Raw genomic sequence first — 12228 nt, 5'->3', positions numbered from 1 at the left:
GGTTTCAAAATTGGAATATCATGCAAAATGTAAAACTATGGCTGAAAGACAACAAAATAGACAAAGCGTAAAATGATTCGTTCTTATTTTTGAAATTCGTTAAGCGCTCTGTTAAATCTTAGGTCGCAGAGAGCGCGCGGCGAGAGCGCCGTCCTAGTAGAATGGGGGGTAATATCAATCAGTTAGTGCTAGTGCGAGGGTGGGTGGGTGTTGGCTTCACGTTTTGACGTCAAAACCCAACCCATTTTCGATTTGAATGAAATCGATTGAGCGAAAAAGTGGCATTTGTATAAAAGAGACCGAAAAAGTGCTTGAGTCCATTCTTTACTTTTGATATTGTGGCAAGGAGGACTGTTGCTAATGTCTTACTCCGTGATGATTTCAGACTGCGTCTCGAGTCTACTACGGGCATCCCGGTCCCTGGTTCGGGACGAACGAGAAAGATGGCGACAAGACGTCAATTTTCCATGACCTTGACGGTACGGTCACGGGGTACCCGGATGCTTACGTCACCAGGATCGACAACTGGATCGCAAGGAATCCTGGGTGTGTGGAAAAGCCGGAATGGAAGGGAGTGATCTGTGGCGGGAAATACGCACAGGTATGATAAGAACGTTCTACTCTGAATGGGTGTACGGAAAAGCAGGAATGGAACGGCATGATATGCAATAGAAATGTGCGAGAGACAATTCTTTTTTTCTTTTGTAAAGTTTGCTTGTTTTTTTTTTTTATTGCATACCCAGTAAACCGCCTCAAAGTTGCCGAAAGTTAAAGTGAAACAGATCGAACTAGATGCTCGCATAGAAAATTGTTTAAAGTTATGGTTATTCGTTGTCTTTTAGTCTATTTAGAAGGGCAAATTTGTACCAGATTTAAAGCCTAGCAACAAACCGACTGTTATTTGTTTCAGTTGTACGTCCAGGCCAGAAACCCCCACACCAACACAATGTGGGTACGGAGGGACGAGTACCCTGACCACCCCCTCAAGCTGCACGGTGCGCTCGTCGACGCTCACTACCAACAGTATCAGCCCGCGGTCATGCTGGAGAAGGGTTATACCATTCACTGGGATGGGATGGCGCCGGCAGAGATCACTATTCACCCCATCAACTTCGACAGGTATAGAGAAGTTTGAAACTCAGCACTAATTTGATAATGTATAGAGTATGATATAGGCTAAATGTACTAATGTGCATTAGTCCGGGCAAGCCGCCCGATATGATGATGATGAAATGTGCAATTTAAAGGAAAATCATAAAACATGATGAATGGGGGTAGAATACATGTACTGGGTTCTCTATTCACCACCAGGATCAATATATGATATACAATCATCAGCCGACGTTTTAGTGACCGTATACGCGTATGGCACCTTCTTCAATGTAATACCGACTTGCACTATTTCACACTGCAGCTAGGTGTCGCTGCTTACAATGCGGTCCCAAACGCAAAATTTTCTCATATATGCCAGTCGGTATTGCCATTAGGAAGGTGACAGACGGTCACCGAAATGTCGGTTGTTTATTGTATATAGATACTGCTTGTGAATAAAAAGAAACCTTGTTATACAGAGATTTTCTAACCTGGTGAAATTATTCACGGATGTTCATCTACTGCAGAGATGACTGGATCCGGCTGGGTCTGTGCTATCCGCCGGGGACGCAGTTCCAGATCATCTACCAGCTGTGGCAGCGGAGCCCCAAGAAGTTCTACGGAGACGAAGAGGTCTACCCGGCCTACTCCGTGGACGACATCGAGAACAGTGTGGGGAACACGTACTTCTTCGACGAAAGCACAGGGTAAGGAGGAAAATGTTTACGAGTATAACCATAAGTTTTTTGCAAGTTCTTTCCCGTGGGCTAATTGCAAGTACATGTAACATGAAAGGACGGACAGAAAATTGGTGACAATATAGCATGTGACTTTTCTAGTATAAAATTTAACACTAAATTTATCTTATTTGTGTTTGACTTCTTTTTCCGAGACAGTGGAAAACAAATGATCCCACTTATTCTGTAATGTGTGGGTTTTGTGATGTTAGGAGGGGAGTAGTTTTCTTTTTGTCTGTAAATCTGGACAAGTTTGGATGGAATTTGGTGGCCTCTTTAAACAGTGCCTTTTTTCGTGGTCGTAACAAGATGGACTCAACGGTAGACCAAGACCAAATGTTTGTTAATGTCTACAGCATTAGTGTTCATGTATCAAACGTAAGCGCACGAAGTAATTTTATTAGATTAAGCTTGTTAGAAGATTGTTGTGCTGTTCATTGTTCAGTACGATGACTATGACCTCTCATTGTAATATGTTTTCTTGATAATTTTCTATCAATACCATGATTATCAATCAACTTGAAGTATTTCTAACGATAATGTCCTATACCCACGTCTTGTGGTGACTGAAGCAATTATTTACGCTGAAATCATTTGGTTTTGGTTGTTATTCCTTGTGTTTGATCAGATTCTGTTTGTACTTGGTTCTCAGCCTACTGTTCCTGAAAGTCAGCGCCCACTACCACAGAAACGGCGACAGCTACTGCTCGTCTATGGGCTGTGAACGGATCATCATACACGCCTTTGTTATGAGCGACGCGATCGCAAACTGCACCATAGAAGCCTACCCAAAATATTACACCCAGCCCAGCGAGACAGTTCCCCTGGCAACGTACATGGCCGAGCAAGAGTCGTGCACAGACTGTGGATCTCAGGTTAGTGGTTCAAGATTCAAGGTCAACTCATCTTTTTCACCCTCCTGAAAGCAGAGCCCCTATCGCTCGATTCGTTACCTCGCTCGCGTAGGGGCCCTGCTCTTTAGCCCCGGTAGATGCGGTTCTGGCGACGTTACTGACAGTTGCTCATGAATAATCAATGGGCTATCCTTATTTGGCACAATTAGGCGGTTAATTTGTTGTGAACATAAAGTAACGATGTGAGACGTAACCTGATTGCTTGATAGCATCCCAGCGTCCTTTGCAGTTTTGCTTGAGCAGCGCTTTAGCAAACCCTCTGATTGGCTGAAAGCCGTTTTGGTGTTAACGTCGCCAGAAGCGTGCCCACCGGGGCTAAAGAGCAGTCCCCCTACGCGAGCGAGGTAACGAATCGAGCGATGGGGGCTCTGCTTTCAGGAGGGTGATCTTTTGTTGCAGGCTAATCTCTCCTTCCTGTGATACCGTCCGATATTCGAACTCGGAGTCTGGCAGATATTTTCCGAATAAATTCGAAGATATATCTGTGTTCCCCAAATGTCTATTGATCTGTCAAACTAAGGACATTATAACGTTATAGGATCGACTTTCAGGCCCTCTTTTCTTAAATCGCTATTTACTTCCCTCTTCTTATTGTCTTTCTCTTCCAGATACCGATCTTATTTGATGATCGACAACAATATGCAAACATAACAATTGTATCCAGCGGATTCTACGAGGTGAAAAAGGGGATACAGACATATATTGAGGTAAGCTATGTGATGACCTCCTTCACATGAGTATACGATATATATAGTCAAGTTCGATAATGGCGGATTTTTGTGGTAGTATAGTGCAGCGGAATAGTCGGTGTTGATATCTTGTGTTCTAGGCATGCTGTCGTCCTGATTTTATAGTGGTAGATACCTCTTGAGACAGAAAGAAAGTTTTGTTGGTTTGGGCCTCCTAGCTTCTTTTTCGGGAACTGCAGGGGCCGGTTTTGAGACTTTTAAAAGAGAATAACTTTAGAAGGGATTGTCGAATCATCATGCGCTTTGGTATGTAGGTAGCTTTAGTGAGCGTTATAGTAATGCACTATACCGTTAAGAGTATTTAAAATCCGTGATGAATCGGAAATGTTAATTTCCAGGTGAACGGTGTTAAGATAACAGGCCGCCGTGGTTACCTGGTGGTTGCGGTGGACTTACGGTCCGGCAACGTGACGCATCAGCGCTCCTTCGACACCTTTGCGCAGGCGCGGAAGGACGAAGCGATGGCGAAGTTTATACGGAAAGAAATTCCCTTAGAGTAAGTCACCAATTTCGTTTTCTAATGTTGTTTTTTTACCAGCTACCAGCATTACTTTGTTGAAAAGTTCACTCTACTTGTAACAAATAAGATATATTTCATGCATTTCATTTTTTTTCTTGGAATTAATACTACAATGGAACAAGCTGCACTATCAGTATTGACTATGTAATGTTAGGTTGATTACTAGTTAGGGGTGATCCTCTTATATCATTCTTAATTCATTAGGACAAAACTATTTACCTGTAAATTTGATCTATTTGATTACATCTTAAGAGCCAAGTTTAAATAGTCAATCCATTAATATGCTGTTTGTATTGCAGATCTATTATATTAGTGTCCGTAAAAGATGAATCCAGCAGACGAGCTAACCAATGCCTACAAGCACTCAGGGAGATAGGAGCAAAACAGCCGGTCAAAACGGGGTTCAGAGGTAATTTGGCTGTTCTACTTGATTTTTGTTATCAAAGATTGCTTTCTCTACGTAGATAATCATGTTATTTATATACAAATGACTGCAAATAGTATTGTCCGGTAAGAAGCTGCATCAGAACAATTGTCATAACCAAATATGGTGATTTTGTATTTCCAAGAAAACTTCATCAAACTCTTGTCATGCTCAAAACCAAATATGGTGATTTTATTCCAGGAAAGTTCCGTCAAAACGCTTGTCATTACTATATAAGGTGTTTTTATCTTTTTGGAAAGTAGCATCAAAAACTTGCCATTTCCAAATATGGTGATTTTGCATTTTCAAAGAAAGTTGCATCAAAGCACCTGTCAAAACGAAATTTGTTGATTTATTTTGAAGGAAAGCTGCATAAAAAGTCTGGCATTACCAAATATGTTGATTTCTTTCCTTTTCCAGGGAGCTTCGCCATGATTGGCTACAAAGGTTTGACTCAGCCGTCTTGGATCCAGCAAATAAACCTTCCGCCGAAGAAGGGACCTGCCGAGATCCGAACCCACATCCCTCTACTTAAGTAGAAGTCTTTAGACAGTTCTTAAATTTTTGCAGATCGTAGAATAATGTAGGATTTGGCAATGACACTAGACTCCAAAGGATGTTCAAGAATATAGTAAATAGTATGTACAGTAGTATTTATCTCCACAAAAAGCATTTAGGACATCTGTGAATAAGTTAATAAGTTAATAATGACAGTGAGAGAGGAGACAATCGACACATTCACATTGGTTGCTTGATTGCGTTTTATTCCCATTTGACCAATACACATGCATGCATATTCGAAATCGACCAATGGAATCAATGGTTGCATCTACGTTTGACCAATGGAATCACTTTTTGTATTCCATGTTAATTATCATATTTATCTAATAGATTGAGGAAGATTAGGTTTTCATTTGCCATTTCAAGCCGCAGGGGTAGTCTATGACGTCACGTTGCTATGCCACAACGTTCTGAAACGCAACCTCAACACTTTATTCGCTGCAGTGTTCCTTATAAAATGATAGTAGCGGCCTCTGGCGTGCTTGATGTACACTGCAAGGCCCAATCTTGACAAAATTATGTATATTAGGAATACATACATACATACCTACGGCCGTCGGGCGATCCGACCCGCGGTCGGGCTGGTACCTTGGGTGATACGGAATACCCCGTGTTGTATTCTATATTTATAATAAATTTCTCGCACCCTCCCCTGGGCAATTTTCTTGCAAATGCACCAAGACTCTTCAACCATATGCAAATTGTGAATTTTATGCGCAATTTCGATCAAATCAGTCGTTTTGCACATAGGTAATGTAATACACTTTACTCGTTTTATGTTGCCACAGTGCGCAATAATTTTTTATATAGCAAGGAGGTATCAGCGCACGTTTGAATTATTATTTTCTCTTGCATAGTGCGAACAAATTTAAATACTATTACAAGCGTTTGTTTTAAGCCTTTGTCAAGATGAGATTGCAAAAGGCAATGATAGCTAACTTTCTTAATTCTTTTCTTTCAGTACATTCCTTTATATTTAGGTTTTATTTGTTAAAGTCAGGTGGCACGTTATGGCATTCTAACGTAGTTGTTGATACGCATGTACAGTTTTGGAAACTATTGAACGGTATCTGAATTCACCGGGATTTACCTGTTTAGTGTAATAATCTTAAACAGAACTTCGGCAAGTTAAGAAAATGACTTTAAAGTGTTATATTTATAAAACGCGGACATTGTGCCGAACAAATCACATACTGTTTCAAGATTTCAAGTAGGAATGAATTACAATATAAAGTGTCATCATGTGTTATGGCGTTAACTGCTTGTTCATACTTTTTATAACTCAAGAAGATGTTAAGGCGATTCCTTTTAAAGAAGCAATTTCCCGACTTATTGTTCAAATTAGTTAGAAGATGATTGTACATATATGATATATCAAATATGATGTTGTAAATAAAAAGGCACGTGGGAATTTGTTGTTTTTATTCTTCTTTTTGTACCTTGGCTAGCTTATTGAGCATAGGTGACATAGCAGGGACTTACCTGTAAAATGTATAGACTGGTTATATAGGACAGGTGTAATGAAAAGTTGAAAACACTGTAAGCGTGCCGACCAACTTAATAATAACACGAATCACAGGTTTGTAACAAAGGAGACCTAGACGCCTAACATAGGAATGAACGAAGGACAGTGCCTTTGTGTCAAAAAGCACATTCGTAGAAAGATTGACACAGTTACAAGAGACTCAGCTGAAGGATGTTCTTCAAAGCATTTCTTGTTCCTCATTTTTTTACAGTCACCTCTGACAGTCGAGCAATAATATCACTTTAATGACTATGTACTATAACTGAAAAGTTGAATTTATTCAATGGTATTTACTTTCAACATGTTTTGTTGTGACCCGCACTTAGCCCAGTGTGGCAAAAATGTGCAGTAAAGGTCTTCATTCATTCATTCATTCATTCATTTGATCATGTTTTGAATCTTAGTCAGAAGACCATGATATATATTCATATTTGCTCAACAGGCCACACGTTCACAAAATACATTTGCACACATGTTGGTAGGAATATCGTAGCATATAGGTCCGCGGCTTCTTCTTGGTAATTATGAACAATGTACGATTGTATGGGTTTAGTTATAGTCGCTTTGACCAAACGCATGAGGTATGTATTTTTCAGTTCTACTCATATGTCTAAAGCGAGGGAATCTATCATTTTAAATTTTTTTAGTATTCTTTAAATTGAGTATATTTCAACAATGCTCCTGTTCCCGTCTAGATAGACGTTAGTTTTACGTACTACGTCGCCCGGTCTCACGTCTTCCATGCGTTCCTTGACCGCCTCCTCTTCAAGTTCAAGCTTAAGAGCTTTCACGGCGTCATAGATGTGCTTCTGCCATTTTACACTTTCGGGCATATAATTAGTGCGCTCAAGGAGAGACTTTCGCTTAGGTTTGACAAGTTTGGTCAGCTGATCAGCCCATGCACCGTACATGTCTTGACACCATGTGATAACATCTACCGATGAGATGGTAGTTTTCCCAGGCGTGTGCTGGACACATGTCATACCCTTCTTATAATGGCCGCCTACGTTACCCGTGATCCTCCTCTTGCAGGTGAAACAATAGCTGGTTTTGCACACGACACACCGGATGTGGTTATCGGTGTTTCGCTTCCGGTTCATCCGATGGCATGCTGGGCAGGCTGAGCACTCTGCGTTGTCGAAGGCGGACGGATCGACTTCAAGGATTCCTCGGATGGCGCTTACAATCTGTAACACATCAGCAAGATAAACAATATTTTGTTCGAGTGATAAGTACAGACCTGGAATTATCGTAACGGTCTGCTAAAGTAACACACGAAATCATAAAAGTTAACCAACGTGCATCTATGACTATATTTACGAGGGACTTAACAACCTTTTGCCCTACGGAATCTAAGGTATACATTTATTCAACATATAACATATGTATTAACTTTATGCACACTATGAATTCAAAGATTGTCTGAAAATAAATCCTCTGCTAAGATTTACCCGGGGGTCAAATCTATGAAATTGTGGACAAACTAAACAGAGCTGAAGAAAGGATTTACTATAGAAAGATATCTCTTTGGACACAACTACATGAACCTGTATACGAGCTATTAACCTTAAATACGCGAACACGACCTTAATTATATTGTTCTACATACGTGCTCAATGGGCCGATATACCATTAAAGGTCCATAAACCTACCGGTGGTGGCTGATTGGCAAACGTGACGCGGCACCTGCATGCCCCAGACGGTGCGCCGCATCCGTAGCAGAAGCTGTGTCTACACCGGGCACAAACCATGTTGTTACACCTGAAAAAGGAAAGCAAAAAGACATGAACGTTTTATTTTGTATACAAGAGTAGACACAGCTTTTATCAGTTCTATCGTAACAAGACCATAGCACGTCCAATTCGAAAGATGCAAATAACGAAAGTTCTGCTGCAGCACCAAGGTCATATACCAGGGGGCCCAAAAGCAACCTTGAACTTCGTCTTACCAACACCTGCCTACATGCTAAATATCATCGTAATCCATCCAGAGGTTCTTTGGTTATGCTGACGACAAAAATTCGAAAACACAAACACACAGACAGACACACAGACACGCCCAAAACAGTATCTCCATTTTTCATGGAGATAACAATACACCAAGCAATGCGTAACTGTAATGCAGGCAGCACTAGTCTGTACAATAAATACGATTTTGATATATGTCGCTAGAAGGCGCTTCTAGTACCTTAGCTTGGCAATTCTTGTTTCATAAAGCCAAAGATTAGTTCCTGTTGGAAACCATCTTAATCTTGTATGTGGACTATATAATTCCGCTACGTCGGATGGCGTGTCATAAATGGGATTTCTAAATGATACTTCTGTCTGATGGTATGGAAACTTAATAACGCTGAAATGCATAATCTTAAACTGTAGTTTAGAGATCAATACAAATCTCCGATGTCTACTACATGTGTGTTTCAAAAGGTAGGTTTGTGAAGTCATACCCGGTTGACCTGATTATCGCAACATGGCATTTCGGACAGGGTGTTGTTATGTCCATGATGAGTTTGTTGGAGAGAGCTTCGTTGTTCTTTCTTCCTTTCACTCTCTCTTCCAGTCCGTCCATCCCGTCAGACCCAGTCTCGCCGGAAATTTTGATCCGGGAGCTTGTTCGGTAGTTCTTCCACACTCGGTGAGAGCATTCTCCCAACTGGAAGCAGAAAAAAATCATGCTATATCAAAATTACGTGATTAATTGATTGATTGATTGATTGATTGATTGATTTATTGATTGATTGCGTGTGTGTCTGTGAGTGAGTAGGTGCATAAGCGCGTGCGTGACTGGGGGAGAGGGATAAAATGAGTGTGTGTGTGTCTGTGTCTGTGTGTGTGTCTGTGTCTGTGTGTGTGTGTGTGTGTGTGTGTGTGTGTGTGTGTGTGTGTGTGTGTGTGTGTGTGTGTGTGTGTGTGCGTGTGTGTGTGTGTGTTTGAGTCAGTAAGTTTGTCAGTGAATAAGTCTCGGATTTATTACAACCATATTCTTTTTATAATGTCATAAAGTATCATCTGTTTTGAACTCCTACCTTCCCATGCCACCAGTCTCGGCACCGGGTGCAGAACGCATGCCCACATTTCTCACAGTCGGCCCGACGCCGTCCGGCAGAGTAGACCTCCGAACTCACGCGAGAAACCCCGTGACATCCCGGGCACCAGTCCACCTCTCGTTCCTCATCCAAAACTCTCCGCTCTGTCTCTTGTTCCTGTTGTACACAAGAACAAAATCTTTTAAAAATTGGATGTTTCAATGTGTACGATGTGTTCCAGGGAAACGGACTTTTGGCCATACAGAACACTTTTGGCACCGACGTTGGTGTTGAAAGTGGGACATCCGTACACTATTTGGAAGTAAAATGTTTTTTCTATGGATCAAATCGAATGTGTTATTGAAGGTTGCTTTCGGATATGCTGAAAGTCTGAAATTTGAAAATGTATACCTGTTTACGTTGCAAATACTGTTGTAGTGCTACACCTTATACCAGGGGGTGCCATGCCCGTAGCCAGAATATTGTTCGGGTTCTTTTTAGATTTTTTGGACAAGCGAGTAAGATGTGTTCAAATCATCCCTAAATAAAATTATTGCAAGTAATATAGTGTGAATATGTTTTTATGTCAGCCGTAAACCATTGTAATTCTTACCTCTGCCTTCTTTTGCTGCCTGATGAAGGTTTTTCGGTCAAGCACAGCCCACAGAACATCAGCGGGAATAGTGACGTCACACCCGCTTCCGGCGCACCTGCAAAGAATACCAACATTTTCAACCTTATGGAATAAATGTTCAATCGTAGATAGTTGATTTTTTACTGAAAGAGTCGAAATCATTAGTGTCAATGTGGGTATGACTGATAAACATTTCACAAAGCAGATGAAAGGGTCCAGGTAATACTCACAGTTTCACCTTCTTTTTTTTGCAACATTTAGTACACATTTCAAGTAGTTAAAAAGGTGCACGATGTGTAGACCCATGAGACCGGCTCCTTACATCTGCTTGGAGATTAGAAGAAAATTCTCGTAACATCTATACATACTTGATTATCCACGTCCCTTGTTCGATGACGTAATGACAATGGAGTCTGAGGCAGCTCTCACAAAACACGTGACCACACTCCTCGATCACGTGACTCGGGGAGTCTATGAAACAGATGCCGCATATGGGTACCTGAAGTGAAAATGGAGAAAGAAAAAACATATTAATTAGTACAAAGTTAAGGCCACAGAAAGAAGTCCTCTGCAGACTCTAGATTAAATGCAAGACCAAGAGCGAAAAAAACAAGATTAGAAAAACGCAAGATGTCTACATTTTCCCAAAAAAAAGACCAAAAAAAGTTGTAACAGGATTCGAAGCGACAAAACAGAAAACATTTCTTTCTTTTCAATAATGTGGCGAAGTATTGCGCTCGCGATGTCATCCGTAAAATTTACATAAGTAAAGAACATCAATTTCGGAAGCCCGCTGACAGCTAAGAAACATGTCACAGTGCCAATACTTCCGAGCAGTGTTTAGCACACAAAGAAAATGTGGGGTCTTTAAATAGATGTATAATGTGGATTCTTACTGTCCGTTATGCTTCAACTGTGCTCATAGCCACTATACTGTCAGTCTGGCTGATACGGACTAGTACACATACTGCGCAGACCCACAATCATAGGGTAAACATTTGTGCGGCGTATTACACCTTAATCCAAACTTCAACACCTGAAAAACCTCGCTACATGTATAACAAGCCCTTCTTGAGTTATTCCCTTTCAAAGTCAGACGTAAAACCTACTCCTGCAGTTCCAAAAAAGCCGTTAGGAGGCCCAAACCCACACCACTTACTCTCTGTCCAAAGATCTATGTACCACTCAAAAATCAGTTCCATAGCATGTCCAGAACACGAGATATCAAAACAGGAAGTTCCGCTGCAGTACCGTAAGAAGCCGCTAGGGGGCCCAAAATCTAATCGTTTTCAGGTCTCATCAAGACCTACCAACATACCAAATATCAAAACAATCCATCCATGCATTCTTGAGTTATGCTGGTCCACTACAGACAGACAAACACACAAACCCACAAACGCTACCCTCTGCATAACCTTCTCGGCGAAGGAAACGAGCAACGGAGCAATTAAAAGAAAGATCGAAACAACTTACGTCTGTTTGATCGACGTCTTGTGCAGACAAGTCCCCTCCTTCGTTCGATCCCTCCTCCGCTACAGCACCCAATGGCGGTGGATACTTCCCCACTTCCAGCGACGTTTCTACGATCGGACCGCTTTCTTTCGCCAGTTGTCCTTCCGCCATGACTTCAATAGACTTGAGTACTTCTTTTTCACAGAATACAACAATGAACAAATTTCTGGCTGAACGACACTCGCCCAAAAGCCGTGTACTGTGTTATACGAGTCTATCTTCCGCACTATATATGCTTCTGCTTGTTTGGGTTGCTGGCGATTGTGCAATACCTGACGTCACAGCCGCGAGCGCTGATTGGTTGCTATTCTAGGCTGTGACGTCATTAGCAGACGACAGGTAGACAGAATAACAGTGGTCGGCTCTTGCGTGCGTTACCGTGAGGTTGATTCCAATGATGTACCATTTCAACAACATTGAAATGATACAAAAAGTTCATACATACAGTCAAACCTGATCGGGCAACCACCTGTCGCAGCGCGCAGACAATTGTAACCACCTCCAGCCACAGTCACTTTAAAACAGTCCCGTCCAA

At 41.4% G+C, this 12228-nt stretch overlaps 2 protein-coding genes across 2 annotated transcripts in view; one reads left to right on the top strand and one right to left on the bottom strand.

Moving 5' to 3' along the window:
- Positions 1–5301, top strand: part of LOC136424718 (cell surface hyaluronidase-like) — a 35117-nt gene extending 29816 nt beyond the window's left edge. Inside the window, exons 17-24 of the mRNA XM_066413340.1 lie at positions 386–601; positions 911–1119; positions 1620–1799; positions 2482–2704; positions 3352–3450; positions 3831–3988; positions 4312–4421; positions 4857–5301. Of these exons, the coding sequence (XP_066269437.1) occupies positions 386–601; positions 911–1119; positions 1620–1799; positions 2482–2704; positions 3352–3450; positions 3831–3988; positions 4312–4421; positions 4857–4975 (1314 nt within the window). The 3' untranslated portion in view covers positions 4976–5301. The remainder of the gene's footprint in view (positions 1–385; positions 602–910; positions 1120–1619; positions 1800–2481; positions 2705–3351; positions 3451–3830; positions 3989–4311; positions 4422–4856) is intronic.
- A 1408-nt stretch (positions 5302–6709) lies between these two features.
- On the bottom strand, positions 6710–11804 carry LOC136424717 (uncharacterized). The gene is made up of 7 exons (XM_066413339.1): positions 11655–11804; positions 10550–10680; positions 10161–10257; positions 9548–9724; positions 8969–9174; positions 8175–8283; positions 6710–7709 (listed from the first exon to the last, which is right to left on the bottom strand). The coding sequence occupies exons 1-7, from the start codon at positions 11802–11804 to the stop codon at positions 7176–7178; spliced, it is 1404 nt and encodes a 467-aa protein (XP_066269436.1). The 3' UTR covers positions 6710–7175.
- Between the last annotated feature and the right edge of the window lie 424 nt (positions 11805–12228).

This window comes from Branchiostoma lanceolatum, chromosome 18, assembly GCF_035083965.1.
Source record: "Branchiostoma lanceolatum isolate klBraLanc5 chromosome 18, klBraLanc5.hap2, whole genome shotgun sequence".
NCBI lineage: Eukaryota > Metazoa > Chordata > Leptocardii > Amphioxiformes > Branchiostomatidae > Branchiostoma > Branchiostoma lanceolatum.
This window is presented reverse-complemented; position numbering and strand designations above follow the sequence as displayed.